Raw genomic sequence first — 24,926 nt, forward strand, 5'->3', positions numbered from 1 at the left:
TACTGAGATAAACATTTACTAAACTGCTTTATCTTCATAATTAGCTATTACATTAAATTCTAGATGTGTTCAGCCTAACAATTTATCTGAATTTTATTTTCATTAGACCAGCCCTTCTCTAGGAATTGCCATTTTAAATAAATTCACAGAAAGGGACACCCATGCATTATGTATTTTTGTGTTCTCTGCAAAGAAAGACATTCTGAAGGTAAAAGTTTCATGCATCCATTTTATTATTTCTCTACTTAAAACCGAATTATTCAATTTAACTGCCCTTTATTGTTATTAGCGAGAGAGAAGACTAGAAAGAAGAGTTAAATTGTCTTGACTTTTAAGCCAGTCCCAGGATCTTGCACACTGGACTTTGCTTTGTTTGTTTCAGGTGCTGGGTGAGTCAATGGCAGGAATATCTCAAAACGCCAAGACAGGTGACCTTCCTCTATTTGGAGAATGTGTGGGAATTGCATCCAAGGCTCTCTGTGGCCTCACAGAAGCTGCAGCTCAGGTAAATCCTTTTTGGCCAAGTATAGTGAATTGTTGATTCCCAGCCTCCACTTGAGATTCTAATTAGGATTTTCATGGATCTGCAAAGGAATCTTGAATGTTATTCAGGGGGGAAAAATCAATCCCAAGGCAGGATCTGAAAGCTTTTTTTTAATACTAAGAGGAGAGGGAGAGGATTAGATTCAATCCAAACCAGAGAAATGAGCTCTAGAAGGCTTCTTGCTGCTGTGGTGGTACGTACTTATAATTCTAATCACTAGGGAGGCTGAGGCAAATGGATCTTTAGAGCTCAGTCCTTTGGATCTGCAGTGGGCTAAGGCAATTGGGTATATACACTAAGTTTGGCATTAATTGAAAATCCTTCAAGAGTTGAGAGGGGAACTTGGTTAGCTCTCCTTCTGATCAGCATAGAGCCAAATTCATAAAGAGCCTCTGGGTTTTTGAAGGAATAAAAGAAGGAAGGGTAGCTAGGTGCCTTCCATATTATTTTGTTTCTGGGTTAGGAGGAAAGATGATGGACAAGAGGACAGTAGAAGCTCTTGGCCAAGATGAATAAAAGAATGAAGGGATGAACAAACTAAGCATTTAACATGCTAGGTAGGCATTCTGCTAAATTTTGGAGCTATAAAAGCAAAAACAGTTGCCATAAAGGAAGAAACGAATGAAGAGAAAGCAGGAGTTCTTCAAGAACAAAAGTCATTCCAGTGAAGCCAACATTCTTAGAGTATTTTTAAATGCATAAAGTAAAATATGTAGGATTACAAAGCAAACCAATTATATTGAGATACAACTATTTAAGTATTTTAGGACAAATTCATGGACTAGTTGTAATATCCCAAAGTTGGAAGCTCAACAGAAGGTGCCTTCCACATTTTTTTGTTTCTTGCGCAAGTTGGTAGGGAAGGTAATGTACAAGAGGACTAGAGAAGCTCTTGGTAATGATGGATAAAATGAAAAAAAATGACTGAATGAAGCATTTAGATATTTACTCTGTGCCAAGAACAGTGCTGCATATTGGAGATGCAAATGCAAAAGGAAAAACAGTCTCTGCTCTCAAAAAACTTACATTCTAACATGGAAATAATACATGGGGAATAGTGGCCAAAGAGGGATTCTTCAGTGGAGAATGTTACTGGGAGGATGAGTGAAGTCCTAAGAAGCAGGGTGACATTCTCCATCAAGGAACAATTATAGAGCTGATTTGATTCTGGTTCTAGAGTAGAGTGTGGGTAGCATTGGGGAATCATGGAAGCCCGCAAGGCAGTTGAGACTGTGGATGAGATGGGAGAAATCCTTGAGAATGAGAAGATATGACCTGAGACTTTCCTGAAATAGTGGTCCAGTGAAGTTGTTATTAATCAGTGCAATGAGACTATCAATTGGAATTTTTTTCCACTCCTTGTTTCTAGTGTGGGTGAAAAGGCTGTGAAGGACATGGGAGACAGCCTGAGAGTAAGGAATAAATAACTATATACATTCACCCTAATGGTGGATCTTCTTTTTTTTCAGGGTTGGGTTTTTTGTTGTTGTTGTTGTTATTTTAATTACTGTTACATATCTTTGTGGTTGTAAAATAGGTACTTCTTGTCTGAATTCTGTTTCAAGCCTTGGGATCACAAGGTCTAATTGATGTTCCAAAGTAGAGTTCAAGTGAGGAAAAGGTTAGGATCCTCAGCAATAATATGTTAGGTGTCATCCCTGCTCCTTCCACTGTGGGCATCTTGTGAATTTTTTATATAATTGTTTCATTCACTTAACTGACCTCAAAACAGTCCACTGTTGCCATGAGTCCTCCCCAGAGAGGATTTGCCTCAATCCTAGATTTAAAAAAAAATGAAGTAATTAAAAGAAATGATCTTATCTGATAATACAACATTCAAGGGCAGCCAGATGGCTCTGTGGATAGGCCTGGAGATGAGAGTTCCTGGATTAAGATAGGCCTAACTGTACAACCTGGGCAAGTCACTTGACCCCATTTGCCTGCCCTTATTGCTCTTCTGCCTTGCAACCAATACTTAGTATTGATTCTAAGACAGAAGGTAAAATTGATTTGTTGTTGTTGTTGTTTTTAATCAAGGCACTCTAAAGGGCAGCTAGGTGGCTCATTGGATAAAGAGCCAGCCCTGGAGATGGGAGATGGTGGATTCAAATGTGACCTCAAATACTTCCTAACTGTTTGACCCTGAGCAAGTCACTTAACCCCAATTGCCTAGTCCTTACTGCTCTGCTGTCTTGGAACCAATACTTAGTGTCCATTACAAGGCAAAAAATAAAAGTTTAAAAAGTAGAACACTAAGTGTCATATATGTATCTGGGTTGTGTGAATTGGTATATTTTCATTCAGTTACCAGCAATACTCTTAGAACAGTTCAAAGCCTGCCTCAGACAAACTTGCTAGTTTGTGTAATCCTGGGCATGCCACTTTACCACCACCTGCCTCAGTTTCCTCAGCTGTAAAATGGGGAATTATAGCACCTATCTCCAAGGGAGTGTTGTGAAGATCAAATTAGATTATCATTGAGTAGGCACTTAGTAAACGCTTGTTTCCTTCCTTCTAGGCTGCTTACCTGGTTGGCATCTCGGATCCCAACAGCCAGGCTGGCCACCAGGGCCTTGTAGATCACATCCAATTTGCCAGAGCTAATCAGGCGATCCAAATGGCTTGTCAGAATCTGGTGGACCCAGGCAGCAGCCCATCACAGGTAACCGCTTTAGGCAAGAATAAAAATGTTTTCCCTCAGCCTCCAGCTTCCTACTGCGGCGTATCCCAGGCCTTAGGAATTGTGAAGGTGCAACGGAGACTTTGCGCCTCCCAGACTCAAGCGATAAAGTGCTCTAGACAGAAAGTTTGGGGGTCCTTGAAGCTTGTGAAAGATGGGCCATTAGAGAATGGCATGCTGGGAAATAGAGAGTCTGTATTAATGCCTGAATAAAATACAATCAGCAGTGAGTGGGGATAGAGAGGACGGGGAGTCCTGTGTCCTAGGGTCCTTGTCTTTAGGATACTTGGGCACCATCAGCACCTCACACGCCAAAACTCTTGTACGGAGGGAAACTGGAGTCCCCGTCTAGTGCAGGTTAACAGGTGGACCCCCGAATAATGAAGTCAGGATGAGTGCCGGCACTTGAAGTTCTGCTGCTCTCAGTGTTCCTACAGGGAGCTGAAGCTGCCCCAGAGAGTGGAAGGGGTTGGGGGGGAGGAGGAGGAGCAGCAGCGGAGGATTGGGGGTCTATTTCTGGATATATAGATATATATCCAGAGTATATTTTTTGTTTACACTATGTATTTTTTGCATATTTCTGTGCTTTTGGGGGTATATTTGTGGATATTTATAGATATATCCACAAGTATATTTTTTGCTTACACGATGTATGTTTTTGCATATTTTATATTTTGGGGGTATATTTGTGGATATATACAGATATCTATCCACAAGTATATTTTTTGCCTACACTATATTTTTTGCATGTTTTTGTGCTTTGGGGGTTATATTTGTGTATATATATATGTATATCCACAAGTATATTTTTTGCTTAAACAATGTATATTTTTGCATATTTTATATTTTGGGGGTATATTTGTGGATATATACAGATATCTATCCACAAGTATATTTTTTGCCTACACTATATTTTTTGCATGTTTTTGTGCTTTGGGGGTTATATTTGTGTATATATATATATCCACAAGTATATTTTTTGCTTAAACTATGTATATTTTTTCATATTTCTGTGCCTTTTTGTTATATTTTTGGATATATATATCTCTACAAGTATTTTTTTGTATTACACTAGATGCAGAAATTTCTACTTTCAGCTCTCCATCTTTATTTTGAAGATTAGCTTAATTTATTCCATTTCTCTAGTAATCATCCCAAATGATGAATTGATAGGTAGAACTATTTTGATATATTTTGTTTAAAAGAAGGGAAACAAGGATCATGATCTATATCAATATTGAATATATGCAGATTTCTCAATAATTGATCATGAGAGAGCTTAGAGATAGTATAAGCCTTAAGCCCCATTCTAGGGGAAAAGGAAAAGAAAAATGGTGTGTGTTTTTCATTGATAACTAAGTTCGTATTCATAGCCCCATACTACCACTTACCAAAATCCTTATCAACTCTACCTCTTTTCTCCCTCTTTACATCCTTCAGGTCATTTTTTTCCATTTCTCTTTTCCTTCCTTCTTAACTCTTTTTCTTTCCTTATTCACATCCCTATATTTCTGATTGGCTCATGTGTTTAAAGAGGCTACAAAACCTTTTGAGTCTATGGAACAATAGAAGCTGATATTGGTGGGCCTGAATTCAACTTTGATATATCCATGAGTTGATTCTTAACTCACTGATTCTTATCAGAATCTAGATTTTCAGCACAAAGTCCCCAAACCAGGGTCCCCTGCAGTGCTCAGGTTCTCTCTTTTACAGGTTTTGTCAGCAGCTACCATTGTTGCTAAGCACACCTCTGCCTTGTGTAATGCCTGTCGCATCGCTTCATCTAAGACAGCCAACCCTGTGGCCAAAAGGCATTTTGTTCAGTCAGCAAAGGAGGTTGCCAACAGCACTGCCAACCTGGTGAAAACCATCAAGGTAGGTCACTAAACTGTCATCTGAAACACTCCCACAATAGAAGTCCAACCTCTGAATGCCAGATTTATGACTTCTGATCAGTGTCAATATTTCTACCTATTAAGTTGTTTTATTTCCAGATGGGATATTCTTTAATTGCACACCCATGGGGGCCAGTTTTGATAATGAACAACCTGAGAGTCTGTCTACTTCTAATGGAGTGGGTAGAAACTGTAGAGAAATCACTGGGTTTTTTTGTTCTTTTTAAAAAAACTAAACAAATTCTGCTTAAATGTATTTTAAAAGATTTAAATGAAGGGGGCAGCTGGGTAGCTCAGTGGATTGAGAGCCAGTGCTAGAGACGGGAGGTCCTAAGTTCAAATCTGACCTCAGACACTTCCCAGCTGTGTGATCCTGGGCAAGTCACTTGACCCCCATTGCCTAGCCCTTACCACTCTTCTGCCTTGGAGCCAATACACAGTATTGACTCCAAGACGGAAGGTAAGGGTTTTAAAAAAAAGACTTAAAAGATGTATGTTTTTTTAAATAATTGGTCTGTATCTGAATATAAAATGTGCTGCCTTCAGTACCAAATGTATGTTGATTTCTCAATTATCTGATGATGGGGTAATTCAGAGATAGTAAAGACCTCAAGCCCCATTCCATTGGAAAAGGAAAAATGTAATTTCAAAAAATTTTTGAAAGGCCAATTTGTTTCCTTTTTCTATTTGACCATGAGAAACACATATAAAGTAGAAGTAAAAGGTATTTGAAAGGACAGGTAGAATCTTTCCTAAGATAAATAATATGCCTGAAAAATTTTTTTTTTCTTTTTAGAGCAAAGATTAGGATAAATGTAAATGTTCAGAAGGAGGAAAGAGGGAAGTGTTGGTTTTTGGGTTTGGTTTTTTTTTTAACTCTTACTTTCTGCCATAGAATCAATAATGTGTATTGGTTCCAAGACAGGAGAGTTTTAAGATCCATACAGTGGGAGTTAAATGACTTGCCCAGAGTTCCACAGCTAGGAAGTATCTGAGGCCACATTTGCATCCAGGACTTCTCATCTCTAAGCCTGGCTCTCAATCCACTGATGCCCCAGAGGCAAGGTTTTCAGTGAGAAAATATGTTGCCTATAGATCATAGAGTTAGGGCAGTGAATAAATCCCTTTTCCTAAAGTAGAGGAGACCAAATCCACAGTCAGAATCTTCCAGTCAAATCTAAGCCCTTTACAAAGGGTGTTCAAGAACCATTAGGTCCCTTCTTTTAGTCGTTTCTTTGTGTTTTGTTTGTGTACTAAGATGATGTTTGTTGCTGTAAAATCAGCTAATCTGAGAGGGGAAATTAAAATGTATACTTTTTTCTAATTTAAATATTGCTATACTAATTAAGGGGAAATGACGACAATTTTTATTCTCTTTAAATTCCAGTGGCTCTTCTTTGTATCTTTTCTTGGTTTTAAACACTGAGTGATCTGTATGCAAAACCTGTCTCTCTTAAATTCTTCTACTGATGTCACATTCTCATAGCAACTCACTTCAGTAAATGAGACTGCCGATGTCCTAAAAGACAAGCTTATAAGCTTATCATGAAAATGAGATTAAAAACACAGCTAGTTTTTCAATGTAAAAGAAGGTAACATCCTGGTAATGAGAGAGAGAGAGAGACAGAGACAGAGAATATTGCTCTTTGGTACAGTGAAAAAGGCTTGAATTTTAAAGATTCAGAGTATAACAAGATTTATCTAAGTTCAGGAAACATTTATTAAGCACCTGTTATATTCCAGGCATTTTATTAGATCTTAGAAAGGCAAAAAAAAAATCCTCATAGGAAGATACCACATGTACTACTAGATCAAAAGATATAAGACAATTTAGGAGGTTCAGAGCACTGATAATTTGGGGCAGTGAGAGATAGAGAAAATAGTTTGGGGGCCATTAAAAAAATCAAATCTATTTAAAAAATTTTTTGGTTATGTCTAACACTTCTCTTAGAACACCAGTAGTTCTTCAGAGTTGATGGGGCAGGGAGGAAGAAGAAGAAAGTAGAAAGAACATCAAAGAACAAGAGATTACTGAATCCATGATAGATTGTCAAAGTTTTGAATATATGGAACCAAGCCTTGTGTCTGGTGGCCTTCTATTGGAAAGTGAAATAAGGGAGACACATTAGCAATCATATCCACTATCCTACAAAGAAAATTGTATAGCTTGTTCTCTTTCCTCCTTTATCTAGCTTGTTACTCTAGTTTCAAATCAGATGTGTGGAATGGAATGTTATTTTAACTTGAGCAGTTGACTGGTTAGATGCCAGCTAAAAATTGTGCAAGAGTAGCTTTTGTTTTTCTAAGAAGCCAGAGCATGACCTTGCCCCATAAAGTAATACTTAGTTCATTCCCTGGGGATTAAGCATCATCACTGTGCACTCAATACAAATGATTCTGCTCCATCTTGTACTTGGCTTGGCTGTAAGTATATTCTCTTCTTTCTTGCTTTCACTTTTTAAAGCGGATTGTGCAAAAGAAGAAAATTTGCTTGCCTGTGGTCTTTTCTTATTATAGTTGTCTCTGAATCAGTGTGGCATAGCAGAAACAGGAAATTGCACTAGTAGGCTACAAAACTGGGTTCTAGAATGTTCTTTGTTTGCAGATCAGATAGCTTTAGTCCTGTACCTCCATTTCTTCTCCACTAAAACAAAGGAGGTGGAGGGCAGCAGGGTAGCTCAATGGATTGAGAGCCAGGATAGAAACGGGAGGTCCTAGGTTCAAATCTGGCCTCAGACACTTCCCAATTCACTTAACCCCGTTGCCTAGCCCTTACCACTCTTCTTCCTTGGAGCCAATACACAGTATTGATTCCAAGATAGAAGGTAAGGAAAATGAATGAATTAATGAATGAATGAATGAATGAATGAACAAATGAATGAATGAATGAATGAGCAGATAGATAGGTAGATAGATAGGTAGATAGATAGATAGATAGATAGATAGATAGATAGATAGATAAAACAAAGGAGATGAGGTAAATGATTTCCAGATCCCAGTGTCTTAAGCATCTGTGCGTTCTGTCAACAACTAATTCATTTCTACCCACATTCCCCTCGAATATACAAGGTATGTCTCTGTGTGTGTTTTAAACCCTTCAGAAGTCTGGTAAAGTCTATGGGACCCTTCTCAGGATAATGTTTTTAATTGTATGCAATAAAATACATAGGATTACAAAAGAAATCAATTATTTGGAATCAAGATGTCACTGTTTTTCCATCCAGAGTTATGGAACCCAGAAAAATTTATTCATAGTTTCCAGATTGAGAACCTTGTTCTATGAGATGAGAAGCAGTGTAGTAAAGATCATAATGCCTGTGGAGTCAGAGGGGATAAAGACAGTTCCATCCTCTCCAAATCTCTACTTATGACCTTGGGAGCAAGTTACTTCACCTCTCAATACCTCCTTTTCTTCAACTCTAAAACGAGGGGGTTGGACTACATGGCATCTGAAATCCTTCTAGCTCTAAGTATATAACCTTATTATGAACTTTTAGAGCTTCCTAATCTATTAGGATAGATTAATAAATTTGTTGCTGTTCAGTCTTTCTCCAGTCATGGCTGATTCTTCATGACTTCATTTGAGATATTCTTGGCAAACATACTGGAGGGGTTTGTCATTTCCTTCTTAGGTAATTTTACAGAAGAGGAAATTGAGGCAAATGGAGTTAAGTGCCTTGCCCAGACTCACATAGCTAGTAAGGGTCTGAAGTCAGATTTGAACTCAGGAAGAACTGGCTTCCTAACTCCAGCCCTGGTACTGTATCTACTACACCAACTAGCTGTCCAAGGTTAACCAAAAGATTATGATAAAAAGAATTAACCAAAGTTTGGGATAAGAGAAATTTGAATCTAATAATCTTTTATTGTTTATTTATTTTTAAATTAAATATTAAATTAAATATAATTTATTTATAATAAATTGAATCTAATAATCAAGTCTTGACTATTCTAAAAGTTTTGGGAAAACCATGCTGAGCAAAGTAGCTGATCTAGAGAATAAGAGACAAGAACCACTGAAATGACCTGGATCTTTGATTGTGTGCCTCTGAGCTGCTTTATTAATATAGTCTTTGAGGCATTTTAATATAAAGCCATTTGTGAAGATGCTTCTTTGAAATTAAAAACCTCTACCTTTAAACTACAGGCCTATTTATATCGATGGAGGTTTTTTGGATGGAGAATTAGTCTAGCTCTGTGATGCTTGAGTCTCCAAAGGGTTCCATGAAGGTTTTGTTTTTTTTTAAGCCCCTTACCTTCTGTTTTAGAATCCATACTAAGTATCATTTCCAAGGCAGAAGAGGAGTGAGGATTAGGCGATTGGAGTTAAGTGACTTGCCCAGGACCACATAGCTAGGATGTGTCTGAAATCAGATTTGAACCCAGGTCTGACTCTGTCCACTGAGTCACCTAGTTACTCCTCTCCATAGTTTTTTAAATGTTGGTTTAGAGTCTTTGGAGATACTCCAAATATATTAAGTCAAGAGAAGAGCATTATTTCAAGAATGTATCATTCTACCCTTTGGGAGAGGGTCGTCCCTCTGATTCAGGAGGTCAGCTGTTACATGAGATGCCATATTCTTTGTTTCCTAAAATTGACCTGGATGTAGTAACTCTTTGCTCTTATCTACCAAATGCTTTAAGATTCCCAAACATTATTTTGTGAGACGATGGTTTTAGGGCCCCCAGAATAGACACTGGCCATCATCAAAGTAACACTTCTGTGTTTTCTCTTCACACCAGGCTCTGGATGGAGATTTCTCTGAAGACAATCGCACAAAGTGTCGAATTGCAACTGTGCCCTTGATTGAAGCAGTTGAAAATCTGACAGCCTTTGCTTCCAATCCTGAGTTCGTCAGCATTCCAGCCCAGATCAGCTCTGAGGTAAGACATGCCTTTTTTCTTTCTCTGAGGATCTCCAGGAAGAGAGAAAAATGGGTTTAAAGTTAGTTGTCTGTAATGTTGAATGTATATGAAAAGATATTAGCTAAAAGTGCTCGACTACATGCAAAGTATCGTTTTATTATTGTGATCATGAATGAGTTAGTTTCCTAACTGGCATGAAACATTAAGGAATAAGTCATAAGATTTGATTGTTGGAACCTGAATTTTCAGTCTCCAAAATGGGAAAACTGTTAGAAAACATTCAGATCTCAGCTTCTGAGCTTGTTGTTTGTTTTAAGATCATGGATTTGTTGTGTTTATTTGCTTCTTTAAAAAAAAAAGATTCTGTGCTCCCTAATAGATCTCAAAATCTAATAGATGCGCTGGCTATATAATTCCCTATCTGCCAAGTTAGTCTTTTTTTTTCCTGCCACCATTTTCTCTGTGGCTTTACTGTCCGTACACTTCTTCCCTGGCATCCCTTGACCTGGGTAATGAAAAATATCCCTTCTTGAGAAAAAAAAAGTCATTAAGAACATTATTTCTGGTTCTTCTTTTTTGATTTTGCATCAGTTCATATAATTCTTCTTATTGGAGATTTTTAAGGTAAGTAAATAAGAACTACAAAAAATTGTGATAAAAACAACATGACCATCGTATGATCCTATTCATAGCATCCATTATAAGCCAGTAGTTTTCTTTCTTTTCTCTGGGAAAGTCAGAGCTATATATATTAGTTCCCCCATACTCCCAATTAAACTATCAGATTGCTATAAAGACTGATTTGTCAAACATGGGAGTGGTGTTCTGAGGGGTGAGTATTTTAGCTTTTTTATATAAGGAAAGATGAAAAATATCACAGAAAATGTCACCTCCGACAATGGAGCCCAGATAGCTAGTATAATCCCAAAGACCTTTGCTACAGAATGGAAATCTGCATTTTATAATCTCATGAAAATCTTATCGGTAATGATTATAGATTATTTTTCATTCCTCTTTCTTGGAATATATTATCTAAGCCTGTGGAATTATGCTTCCTCTAACTCCTAGTTCTATCACCTTCATGCAATACTGTACTTCTTAATATCTATTAGAAAACTTGAAAAGATACAAAATTTCTAATGTTACTCTTACAAGGTGAAAAGAAGGGTAGGTCAAGGGGAAGTAAAGAGAAAATAGTCATGTTGTGAGTTCAGGGTCTATGCATAGATTATTACTCAAACAATGATAACCATCTCTCAATTTATTGTTTTTCTGGAATAGTACAGACCATTGAAATTCACAGATAATTCAAAAACCTCATTTTCATACAGTAGTTTCAAGTTTCTCATCTGCTCCTAACAGGTGGTAAAATTACGCTATTTGTATTAAAAATAAAACTATTCTAGAGCCCCTTTTAGGTGTTAATAGGCAATAATGGAGAGAAAAAGGCCAAGCCTTAGATAACCCACAGATCAGATACTCATATGAATGATTGATTGCATATATTATTTAAAATTCAGTATAGCTTAAAGGTTATGATCCTATGATGCCGCATGAACCAATTTAATAACATGTACTTAAGTTTTATGGAGCAATCAGGTAGTACAATTGATAGAGCACTAGACTTGGGATCAGGAAGACTCAATCTTCCTGAGTTCAGATCTGGCTTCAAACACTTAACTTAGCTGTGTTTTCCTCAGCAAGTCACTTTACCCTGTTTACTTCTGTTTCTTCATCTTTCAAACAATCTGGAGAAGGAAATGGCAAACCACTTCCAGTATCTTTGCTGAGGAAACTCCTAATGGGGTCACAAAGAGTCAAATGTGACTGAGATGCCTGAACAACACACAAATTTTGTATATCCTTTGGGTGCTGGTGTGTTGGAGTGTGTACTAATAAGAAAATTATAATATGGATTGCTTTCATGCTCTCAAAGAGTCTTCTTTCTGGTTAATGATCCCAAAATCTCTCAAATGATAGTCCTAGAACTTTTTTGGACCCCTTCTTTGGACCCATCAGACAAAGACTGGAGCTTCCCTATCATTATGGGTACCTTGTCCTCAGGAATATCACTCCATGATTATTGTGATCTATAGATCATTCTCTGTTCTTTCCTGGAATGTACGATTGAAATGCCTTTCCTTTAATTTCATGGCTTTTATGTAATACTCTGCTGCTTCTCAGTACCCATTAGAAAACCTGAAAGCATACAAATACAAACCCTAAAAGATGGTGTAGATTCCTCTATTTCATATATGCTGCCCTCAAGGATTATATTTCTGCCTCCAACTTAAATGTCATTTTTTCCAAACTAACAACAAGTCTACTTTATTTTTCACAGGGATCTCGAGCACAGGAACCTATCCTAGTCTCAGCAAAGACCATGTTGGAGAGTTCATCTTTCCTGATCAGGACTGCTCGTTCTTTGGCCATCAATCCTAAAGACCCACCCACCTGGTCTGTCCTTGCTGGACATTCTCATACCGTATCAGACTCAATTAAGAGCCTCATCACTTCCATTAGGTAGTTTTGTTTTTACATTTACATTTACATTTTGCAAAGGCTCCCCTTTACATTTTCCAACAGTATGATTAGCAGACCTTATATTAGCCTCAGGACTTACAGTCTCAAATGACTTTATATCTGTTTCCTGTTTTGATGTTTCAAACAGTCTTGTTTTCAGTGCTGCCATTATCATCATCCTTGTATTGCAGGTGGGGAGGCTGAGAGTCACTGATTTGCTCAACGTTATACGACTAATTAGCGGCAAAGCTAGAACCCGTCTCCCAGCTCCAAATCCAGTGGCCTTTCCACCATTCCGAAGGAACTAGGCTTTAACTGTGATACAGTTTTATCCAAGTGCCAGTGTTGTCTGTCCCAAGTCACCCAGATGCTCAGTCAAGGATACCCAAGGCTTGTTGTTCCTCCCTAAAACAGAGTTTGGGGGGATTAACACTAGTAAAATCTTATGAACATTTCAAGTCCTGCTAAATTTGTGGATGTCTCTGACATTTCCATTCATATTAGGACTCTGAAAAACATTCCTTGATTAGAGCATAACATTTTTAAACAGAGTTAAGATTTAATTCTATACAGAGGGAATAAATGAATCCCTCCCTTTATACAATTATACTTTGTTTCTCATTTACTTGGGAAGGTCATAGAATTAACTAGCACTTTCTTCCTTTATGTTCTAAATCATCACTGTGAAATTCACAACCCATGCAAAGAAAAATCCATTAGGTATTATTCTAATCCTTAATACAACTAGGAGCCCTGTCAGTACTACATAATGTGGCTAATATAGCTCATTTTTACTGGGAAAAGAACTCCCCTTTTATAATTATAACAATAATTGTTAACATATAGTGCTTTAAGTTTATTATTTCATTTGATTCTCAAAACAGCCCTATGAGATAGGCGGTTTTATTATTCCCATTTTACAGATGAGGAAACTGAGGCACAACGAGGTTAAGAGATTTGTCATGGGCTATGTAGCCAGTAAGTGTCTGAGGTGGGAATTGAACCTCATTCTTATAATGCCATTATACTCAAACCAGTGTGGAATATTAGTCCGTATCACAAAAGCTTGGCCATTCATGGAGTATTTGTGTAATTAAAGTTAAAGAGATTTCTATTGTTTCCTGAAATAGAGTATGTTCTTCAGGTATTGATAGACTCTCAAGTTGAGGATAATTTCCTACAATTTCCTTCATCTTGTCATGGCAGGATGTCCCAAGAGTCTCACTCCAGAGATAATATAGAACTCAGATTTATAAGTAAGTATTAGAAAAAGAGGATCAGGGATTTATTGCTTAAATAACATCATGAAAGAAGACACGTGATCAGAGTCCCTCCAGTGAACTAATCATTAACGTGATATCCCAAAGCAAAGTGGATTCTCCTTTTTTCCTAATAAAAAGGTTGTCTTTGTTTCAGGGATAAAGCTCCAGGCCAGAGAGAATGTGACTATTCCATCGATGGCATCAATAGGTGCATCCGAGATATTGAGCAAGCCTCCCTGGCTGCGGTCAGTCAAAATCTGGCCACAAGGGATGACATTTCTGTCGAGGTAATGAATGCTATTCAAATTCTCTTACTCTGCTTACCCTCTGAAAACTAGAGGATGTCGTCGAGAGATTTAGCATTGAGGTCCTGAATCCTTGGCAGACGTTTCACTGTGTAGCTGTCCTAGCTGTGCTCTCGAGTTCTCAAACCTGTACCAGCCCAGTGCAATCTAGGAGGAGGAGGAAACGTGTGGGTGTCTGGAAATATTAGTAATAGTACTGTTGATAATAGTAATAGCACTTATATAGCCCTTTAACATTTACAAAATGCTTTACAAATATTTATCTTTTTTTTTTAAGTTAATAAGAAAAAAAAAAGTGGTGGGTGGGAGGAGTTAGGGACATTTAATGTTAACCGTTTCCAACTATTCAGAGAACTGCTGTATGGAAGAGCAGTTAAATTTGTTCTTCATAGCCCCAACAGAAGATTTTGGAGCAGTGGGTAAAAGTTGTCAATGAACAGATCTCAGTTCCATAAATAGAAAATCTTCCCTAAGAATCAGAGCAATCCAAAAGTTCAGTGGACTAATAGGCCGGACTTACTGGAGGTTTTTAAGTAGGCATTCTTTGATTGTTGGGGATATTGTAGAAGGGATTCCTGTTCAGGGACAGATTTGATTAAGTGACTTTGATGTCCCTTTTCACTTTGAGGTTTTGTTATTTTGTGAAGAGCAAAAATATTTTTGCTTAAGTCTAAGTTATTAACTAAATTCTCCTTCTGTGAATCTAAGGTGCTCGATCCTAGGGTAAAGGAAGTAAGGTAAGTGGGATATGGAATATAAAATGGATCACAGAGGAAAGAAAAGGGACATTAATACTTGAAACTTGAAATTAAAAGGTGGCCACGGTTTCCCTTTTAGTAAGTTGAGAAGATGGTACCTACCAGTGGTAGGTACAGATTGTGAAAATGGAAAACAGTCAAGAAACTAGAAATTGAAGAAATGATGGAGTGTGTTGTTAACCCAGGGTTTCTAAATTCAATTTAGAAGATCATTGGAGCAGACCTTGGGACATAGATTTTGAATATATCTGTGTGCATTAAGTGGGAGAAAATGCATTGATCAAATCATCTGATTAAACTCAAATGCAAGCAGACTTCACCGAGATAAAATGTTTTATTCTAGGATGATTAGCTATATAACCTTTCATCTATTACTATTATCATTACCATTACTATTACTATTACTATTACCATTACTATGACCAATTACCGTTACCATCCATTACTGTTACCATGAAGTCTTTATCATATTGTAAAGAGTTCTTTTTCCTAAAACTGGAAGGTAGAAATTTTTTTTTATTTCTAAATAGAATAGGAATTTCCCTTTCTATTGTTGTTTTTTCCATCTTTCTTCTAAGTGCTCTTAAAAAAAACTCGCTTGCCTTCTTTCCTTAGAACTAATTCTGTATATTCATTACAAGGCAGAAGAGCAGTAAGGGCTAGGCAATGGGGGTTAAGTGACTTGCCTAGGGTCACACAGCAAGGAAGTGTCTGAGGCTATATTTGAACTTATAACCCATCTCTAGACCTAGCTCTCTTTCCTGAGACACCTAGCTGCCCCTAATTATAGAGACAGTGACAACCAATAAGGGCTAAGATTACTCGTTAGCCAATTTCTTGGCTCCTTGATGAGTTCTGGGAATGCAGTTTATAAAGGAACTTATTTACACTAAATAAAAATGTAACAGTTTGGGGGGAAGGGGAGGAATTAAAATTAATAGAGAGTTGAACTTATAGACAGAGCCAAGGCTGAGGCAGGAGGCAGACTTCCATATTTGAAAGGATCTCAGTTACCATCTAATCCTATCCATATCTGAAAAGGAATCCCAAGAAACCCAGAAATAAAACTAAGGGTAGCATTAAAAAAGGACTAAAGCTCAGGAGGACCTCCCAGAGAAAAGAGCCTACCTATAAAAAGGTTAGAAAAATTAGCAGACAACAAAAAAGCACCTAACTATAGAGAATTTTTATGGAGACAAAGAGCAAGGCACAGACACAGAGAGGGACAATGAAAGCAAAGGTAGCATATACAAAATCCAAAAGAAAAATATGAATTGGACACTGATTCTGGAAGAGCTCAAAGAGGTTTTCAAAAAGCAATTAAGAGAGGCAGAGGAAAAATAAGGCAGAGAAATAAAAGCCAAATGAAAAAGGAAGCTCAAAAGCTGATGGAGGAAAATGATCTCTTAAGAATTAGAATTGGGCAACTAGAAGCTAATGCTTTCATGAGACATCAAGAAGCAATAAAACAAAATCAAAAGAATGAAAAATACAGAAGAAAATATGAAATATCTCATTGAAAATGAATTCCTACTATAACATTCCCAACATGTGGTTATTTTAGACCATTTAAAGATACTAAGCAAGAAGGAATCCATTCCTTCAGGTACATAGATTCAATGCTCTCAACATTCTGCTTTTTTCCTCTAGAAACTCTTATTTACAAGTGTCTTTCCTCAGTGGGCACCCAACATCAAACATAATAATGAAGAGGTGCTGTCTCAGGAAAGAAGACAGCTGGACTGACTAACAAGCTGTGCTTCCTATGCCAGCCCAAGTTTTTTGTTAGAGTTTTGGGTTATTGCAATATTGTCCTGCCACCTCTCACTTTGGACTCATATTGAACTTGTAATCCTCTAAAACCTTTAGGTCTTTCTCAGACAAAGTGTGTAAACATTCCTCCTTATACTTGAAGAAGTGACTTTCTGAACCCAAGCATAAGATATACTAATTAATTTTCATGGGATTAGATTCATCCCCATTAGCCTGTCTAGTAGGTTTTTTACATTCTGACTCTCTCTCATCCAAATCTGTTAAGCCATCTCTACCAAGTTTCTGTCATTTGCAGAGAAGCTCTCTGAGATCTCTTGCCACGATCTCTGCATCCATTCCCAGAAACTAGTGGAAAGAGTGGTACATTCCTACTCCACCATTCAAGCAGCCCTCTGAGAGCCTGAAAGCTGGTGCCGCCTACTTTACTGTTTCTGTACTGTGAAATAGGCTTATCTTATAACTCTACTCTCAGAGTCTTTATCTGTCATTGCTATTTATGGAAGAGAAAAAAGAAGAGAAGAATATGTTGTTCGATAGATTAAAAAAAAAAACAACCCTTAGGGTGCCGCTGGGTAGCTCAGTGGATTGAAAGTCAGACCTAGAGACGGAAGGTCTAAGAATTTCTGCTTTAGAATCAATTCTGAGGATCAGTTCCAAGGCAGAAGAGTGGTGAGGGCTAGGCAGTTGGGGTTAAGTAACTTCCCCAGGGTCATGTTGCTAGGAAGTATCTGAGGCCAGATTTGAACCCTTCTCCAGGCCTGCCTCTCTATCCAATGAGCTGTCTAACTGCCTCTGTCCAGTATGTTCTTAATTCCTGAAATTGATAGTGGATTGTCAGAGTTATGGGACCCAACATCATTAAAAAAACAAGCATTTGACCATCAGACTATCACCCACTCAGTAAGTTCCTATACTAAGCTTAACCTGTCGAAACTAAACTAAACTAAAGTTTACTAAGGATAAGTCCAAACAGGGAGCCCAGATTCTCACAGAGTCCTTGGTGGGTCAGACGGCAGATATCCAGTTGTTAAGTCCTTAGAAGATCCAGGAAAGGGAGAAATTCTCTTCCAAAATCACTCTGTCCACCAGAATGAATGGGAAACTTCCTCTCAACCTTTTCTTGATGTTAATCTAAGGCAGGCAGCTTGAAAGATGTTTTTCCAGGGAGAATCTCAGAGTCACAACTTCAGCATGTAGATCCAGCTCCAGACAGATGGTTGAAAACTGTTCCAAACCCTTTAGAATCTTGACCCAGCCAGCTCTTGTAGAATCCTTGACTTGAGGGCTGTCAATCAATCTTTGCAACTTCTTTGCAACTTCCCTTGCTACAGTCCTCCCTTTGCACAAAGTCGAAATTGTGTTGAAAACACTATTTTGACATTTGTGCACCAACTTACTTATATATTAAATGAAAATACCTACCCAAAATAACAAACAATCTACACTCAACTCTCTTACTAAAATCATCCTATTCTGAGGATTTAATCAAGGAAAGGGAAAAAAGAATTAAATAATAAAGAATTACAAATTTCAAACACCGATCAAACATATGCAAAAGCATAACAAGCAAATAACATCAAAAGCAAAAGATAAACACAACTTTCATGCAAACATTAAACTCATCAGTACTACTCTGATCAACTAATACAGAACATTCTACTACTATTGTAATGCATAAACAGCAAACTTAGAGAAAATTTTTGAAAAATTACAATAAACACAACATTGCATAAGTTTTACAAAAAAATTAAACCAAAACATCAAACTCAATTATGCAAACTACATTTACCAATAGATAAAATTAAACACAAGTGATCTGTTTACATAAAATTTACACACATGTAAATATACACACCACACATGCATATATACATACATGTCACAAGTAGGCATGTACTGTTTGTGTACATGTTACATATATGTTGCACATACAGATACAGACACTATAATACAATTAATTTTACAATCCTATTATACACAGTATTTACATATATTTACATAGGTATTTACAATTTTGTGTGATATGTGGTGTTATATGTCTTTTGTGCTATGGAATGTATGTTGTTATGTATGTTGTAATGCATTTTGTAGTGTAATGCAGTATATTAACTTACATTATTTATCTTAAATTCTAATCTTATCTAAATCTCTGTCTTTATTCCTATCTCCTAAATCTCCTATCTACCTATATTCCTATACTAAGTAACTATTTTTGTTAGTAACTAACTAATTTATAGCTAATTATAACGTTGTTAGTACCCTAGCTATACATTGTTTCATTCATTCAACTGGTGAATCAATGTAGCCTAACCATGCTTATTTATGTTCTTGTGGTATGTTCTTATTCTAGTGTTATGTCAGGGTTATTGTTGTTAGTGTTGCGTTACTGTTGCATGTAATAGACTTACCCAATCTTCAGATTTTCCTTCTCTTCTCATCTCACCTTGATTGAAGAATTCTTCTCCAAATCCATGGTAGTAAATGTATTTATGAATGCTTGTATGAATATATGTAATGTTGTTTTGTGTTATAATACATTACCCACATTTTTTAGAAAAAAAAAAAACAAGCATTTATTAAGTATTTATGATGTGCCAAGCATTGTGCTATATAGCCAAGGGATATAAAGAAAAAAGGAAAAGAGATTTTTTTTGCCCTCAAGGAGCTTGCATTCTAATGGGGAAGATAGTATATATAAATCAGAATGTGTATATATATATATATATAAAGGATAAATAAGGAGACAATAGAAGGCAGCACAAAAAAAGAGCAGATGCAAGAGATGGTGCTTGGCCTGAATGTAAAGATAGCTATCCCTTTTAGTGGATAGATTGTGAGCCTTGGCTCAGGGAAGCCTGAGTTCAAATCCTGCTCCAGGCGCTCCTGATGAGCTATATCATCCTAGGAAATTCATTTACTCTTTCTGTGTCTCAATTTCCTCATCTATAAAATGAGGGTAATAATACTACCTGCCTCTTGGAACTATTCTGAAGATCAAATGAAATGAATCTGTGTCAGTTGTTTTGCCAACCTTAAAGAGTTATGTGAGCACTAGCCATTAGAGGAAGGCAGGCATTCTAAAGTTTGGAGGTTTGGAAGAGAGAGCCTTCCAGAAGACAGAAAACGTCATGTGCATAAAAGGCAGGCAGGCAGGCGAGGAAGGCTGGATCACAGAGTATGTGTGGTGAGAAGTAATGTAAGAAGATCGGAGAGATAGCAAGGTGATGAAGAGCTTTAAAAGCCAAAAGATTTTCTATTTTATCCCAGAAGGATCCCTGGGATATGGATAAGGTGCCGCTGGAGTTTATAGCACAGGAGGGTGACATGGTTAGATCTATACATTAGGAAATGTGCTTTGATGGTTGAATGGAGAATGGATCGGAGAAGGGATATACTCATGCAGTGAGACCAGTTAGAACACCAATTAGTAATAGCTTAGGGGAGAGATGATGAGGACCTGAACTAGAAAATGGCTGTGTGCATGGAGAGAATGAGATGTTTTTGCCAGAGATTTGATAAAGAAATTATAAAATTTGGATATGATGGATGAGAAAGAGTGATGAGCTGAGGGTGGTGCTGCTTTGACTTTTGAGCGACTCTCAGGACAGGAGAACCCCTTGCCCATGAGGAGATGTTTAGAAGATGGGAAAATTTGGGAGTTTGATAGAAATGTTACAATTCAAAATGTTCAGCAAGGAGTTAGTGCTGTAGGACTAGAGCTCAGGAAAAAGACTAGACCTGAAAAGCCTCTCCATTTCTATGTTCTTTACACCCATGGAAATGGATTCGATTACTAAGTAACAAAATATAGAGAAAAAGGAGAAAAGGGCTCAGGGCAGAGCTTTGGGAAGGACTGCCACGCTATCTGTGCTTGCATGGATGAAGATCTAGTAAAATAGCCTGAGGGAGAATGATCAGACTGGTAGGAAGAGAATGAAGAGAGAATGGAAAGCCACCTTGTTAAGTAGGTGGTCATTAGTTAATTCGGTTCAGTAAAAATTGGGTGCAGATTAAAGAATTTTTAGAATAGATTGAGGGGAGAAATAGAGGTACCATTCATAGAAAGATTAGTCCAGGGGGTTAGCTGAAAAAAGAAAGAGAGATAGCTGGTGAGCATGGTAGGATTGAGTAAGATTGTAGTTTGTTTTTTAAGAAATTTAGGGATGTTTATAGACAATCAAGTAAGGGTTTTTTAATTACATTTTTTTACTAATTACATGTAATAAATTTTCACACAAGTTTTTCTAAATTATGTGATTGAACTTGTTTGTTTTTAAAGAAAGTTGGGCTTGTTTATGGACAACAAGGAGTCAGTAGAAAAGGAAAGATAAAATATAGCATAGAGTATTGGTGATAATGAATATTGTGCTAGAGTAGATGGGAGGAAATAGGGTCATGGGAACATGTAGAAGGGATAGCAAGCAGAAGGGTGGCATCATCAGAGGCTGAAGTAAAGGAGGAGATTGTTAGGGAAGGTGTTGATGGGATGTGAGATGAAGAGGAAGGGAGAAGAGGGAATTCTCAAGAATAACTTCATTCAAGTATGCATTGAGGAACTCTTCAGAAAGAATTCAGGAAGAGGGTAGAGAAGGGAAGGTCAAGAATGGTATGATTAGTTTAAAAGGAGAAAAAGTTTGTTATTGCTGCTGTGATGAGAGTTACAGGAAATCCATTACAGAGAAATAAACATATTGCCTTGTTGTAGTGAAAGACCAATTAAGATTAGCTGGCATAAATTTACAATGGACCCAGTCAAATGTTCACATCCAAGAAGCCTGTGAAGGCATTTTGGGAGGAGGAAATAATGGATGACCCCATGGCATAACAGGGGAAGTTGAATGAATGAATAAGAAAACATTTTAGTGCAGAGTCTTATGTCTAGAATTCTGGCATGCAAGAAAAGGACCAAGAATGCAAGAAAAAGCAATTATAAAGATAGGAGCTTTGAGGAATCAAACTAAAGCAAACAAATGATTATTTCCTGTATTTTGGCTTCCTCATATAATATGGACTTCCTAGTCTTGAATCCCTGCCCTGGCAATTAGTCTTCCCATCCATCTCAAGCTCTCATCCTGTATCACTAAAAAATCAACCAATCAACCAAGTATTAAGTGCCTATTCTATGACAGGGAGTATGGTAGACCCAAGTACTAGGAATGAAGCAAGCCTTACTCTCAAACAACTTACCTTCTAATGGGGGAAACAAGAAGTACATAAAAATATAGAGTATAATAACTGCAAATATATACCTGGTGGTTAAATTTTAGGATGGAAGAAGGCACCAGCAGCCATAGGGATCAGGAAAGGCCTCAATGAGAACATAAACCAAATCTGGGCTTTTCAGCTTAAACTTGTTCTCTTTCCAACCTAGCTCAATCAATCAATCAATCAACCAATCAATAAGCTTGTGTCAGGCACTGTGGTAGGTGCTTGGGACACAAAGATAAAAAAAAAAAGATGGTCCCTGGTTCTCCATTCCGTTTGGGGATTGCCAGCCCCAAAAGAAGTTTCTCTATAATATTTAAAATGCCTTCATTGGCTTTCTAAATAAATGTCATAAAAATCTTTAACAAGTTGGGTTTGAGGTTTGGTTTGGTTTTGTTTTTTGCCCAGAAAAAAAAATTCTTTCCTTTCCCAATGCATGTTCTCCACTGTTGTGCCCCACTCCATTTCATAACCCATCTGTAGCAACTCAGTGTATCTGGAATGTTTTGCTGTTCTTGGCTAGTCACATTGTGGATATACTTGTCATTGTGATGACAAGCAATTAGCAGAAGCCTCCTGGAAGCCATTTTTTCTTTCCCAAGATTTTTTTGTGGTTGTTCGATAGGCCATTTTTCTCATTATATTTCATGAGCAAAGATCTCCTAAACATAAGGCTCATATACAACAGTGATCTGGCAAAATTGCCAGCCATGAAGGCCAGTCTGATTTCTGATGAGTGGTGCATTGTGACCATGTATTTTTGCCTTGAATCATCTGGTGTCATGCACATGTGTGCAAGGAAGCAAGCAGTGCACACAGTCTTTCAGATTTCTGAGACATGCATTTTAAATGAAAATTCCTGCCTAGTAATCCAATACTTCTTTTTAGATAATCATCAATAACACATTCTTTGATTTTATGGATTCTCTGGCGTTGCAAGAAAAGGTTCCAAAATCTTCTTCTAACTTTGGCACTTTTCCAGAATCCAGTTTAAATCTTTAGGACTGAGATTAAAGAAAAATAAACTAGTAAGAATTACATTTTGATAATTTTAGTGATTATAATCTCCTTATCTAAGAGAATTTATCAAGCCTCCCCTGAGAGCACCTTGCTGGGCAGAGGTGTTCGCTCTCTTTTTTAAGTATCTTTGATATTTAGTGAATTAGTTCCAAGATAGCTGAGTGGTAACTTCAGTGCCCACCATAAACTTTTTTTTAATACCTGTTGGCTATCTTTACTGGGTTCCTTTGTGTCTTGCTCAATAGTTTCAGTGGTTTTCTAAGGATAGTCAAACAAAACTGAAGACATTACTTGTCACACCTCACCAGCTAAGGCTGGAAACATACAGGAGGCAACTTGGAGCTATCAAGTAGTGGCAAGAGAGATTTTCTGAGCCCATCTCTGGTTTTATATTAAAAGAGGCGTCGCCAGTCTGCTATCCACAGGGCAATGTGTGAACCCTTGCTACAAAGGCGAATCAGGGGGAATCTTTTCCATGAGGAGCACCTGAGTTATTATCCGCTTCATCCTGCACCCAGTTGTGAGACTTTGTCTCTATGCATGCCTGTCTTATTGGAATCAGGGCAGCTCTGTGAGTAAATTATTGAGGGTAAACCTGACAGTGTCTTTCCTTATCAGGCTTTGCAGGAACAGTTGACATCAGTGGTCCAGGAAATCGGTCACCTTATCGATCCCATTGCTACAGCAGCTCGAGGAGAAGCAGCCCAGCTGGGACACAAGGTATTCTGGTCTGATGTGATTTTTTTCAAGCATGTATCGGTGTATCTGTGTGCTTGCATGCACAAGCACATGTCCATCCATATATGCTTAGAGAGGGAGAAGTATTTTAATTTATTATGCTCCCCCAAATCTCTCCTGTCATTTTGTCAGGCACGTTGAATGACTGCTTCCAACACTACATGAAGCTACAGAGAATATCACTCACTCTTTTCCTAGCATGCATTCAAGAAATGAAATTGTTTCAGGACTGTGATAACCAGTTGCCCCAATGCCTTTTTTTAATGCCAAAATAACCTTAAAGCATTTACTGATGAATGACAAAGTTTTCCGACAGAGTCCATCTTTTTCCTCTTGATATACTCAGGGAGTGTGAAATAGTGGAAAGTATATTAGATTTTCATTCAGAAGATATAGATTCAAAATCTGATTTTGTATGTAAAATTTAAAATTATATCTCAAATAATAAAAATAGTATATTTTATGAGGTTTAATAAATGGTCATTGGAAATCAAGGAATAAAGAGGATACAAAATAAAAACCATGTGCCCATGGCTGGTTAGCCATTTTTAAAATCCCCATTCACCACCATCATTGCTGACTGTTGTATCATACCCAAAAGAGAGGACGTGGAAGGAGTTACCACCAGTTAAATACCAATAACATTATCCTGCCAACGTGGAGATGCAGGAGAGATTATAGGGAATTTGGGGAAATACTAACGAATGAAATCAAAGGTTCAAAATCTCCATTTATACATGTGTCAGTTTTTCTTGAGAGCAACAAATTCCCTAAAAATTGCTGTTTGCATTTATTCACACATTTGCCCAATTACCTCTTTCCCAGTTGTTTTCTTGCCCTATTTTCCTATATTTTGAAGACTTTTATTCAGGTGATTTTTAGCAATAAGATAATGGAAATTAAAGAGCAATATTCATTATTTCATTTAATCAGTCAGTGAGTCAGCTAGCATATCAGTGGCAGCAGGCATTGTGCTTATCTTTGAGGATACAAAGAGAGCAAAAAAAAATCTCTCTGCTCTCAAGGAGTTCACTGTCTAAAGAGGAGACAAAAGGCCAACAATTTTAAAAAGAAAAGAAAAATATGTAACAGTTTTGAATCTGAAGTGTGGTAGTTTAAAATCTAAGACCAAAATAATTAGTTTCCTTTACTATTACTAGATTTATTTCTCATTATACAATATTCTCTTAAACCATTCTCAAAAACTTGGAAGGTTTTTAATCTATGGTCTTTGAACTTGGTTTTAAAAAATATTTTTATAACTTTATTTCATAATAATTGATTTCTTTTGTAATTCTACATTTTATTCTATGTATTTAATAACATTCTGAGAAGATAATCCATAGGCTTCAATTTA

General features: G+C 37.2%; 1 protein-coding gene across 15 annotated transcripts in view; it reads left to right on the forward strand.

Moving 5' to 3' along the window:
• The window catches only part of TLN2 (talin 2), a 596,702-nt gene that overhangs the window by 458,792 nt on the left and 112,984 nt on the right, over nt 1-24,926 (forward strand). For all 15 annotated transcript variants that reach the window (XM_056808077.1, XM_056808019.1, XM_056808054.1 and 12 more), the window contains 7 exons: nt 383-505; nt 3,063-3,206; nt 4,938-5,099; nt 9,863-10,003; nt 12,327-12,508; nt 13,925-14,057; nt 23,450-23,551. In XM_056808077.1, the coding sequence (XP_056664055.1) occupies nt 383-505; nt 3,063-3,206; nt 4,938-5,099; nt 9,863-10,003; nt 12,327-12,508; nt 13,925-14,057; nt 23,450-23,551 (987 nt within the window). The remainder of the gene's footprint in view (nt 1-382; nt 506-3,062; nt 3,207-4,937; nt 5,100-9,862; nt 10,004-12,326; nt 12,509-13,924; nt 14,058-23,449; nt 23,552-24,926) is intronic.

This window comes from Monodelphis domestica, chromosome 1 (genome assembly GCF_027887165.1).
Source record: "Monodelphis domestica isolate mMonDom1 chromosome 1, mMonDom1.pri, whole genome shotgun sequence".
In the NCBI taxonomy this organism is placed as follows: domain Eukaryota; kingdom Metazoa; phylum Chordata; class Mammalia; order Didelphimorphia; family Didelphidae; genus Monodelphis; species Monodelphis domestica.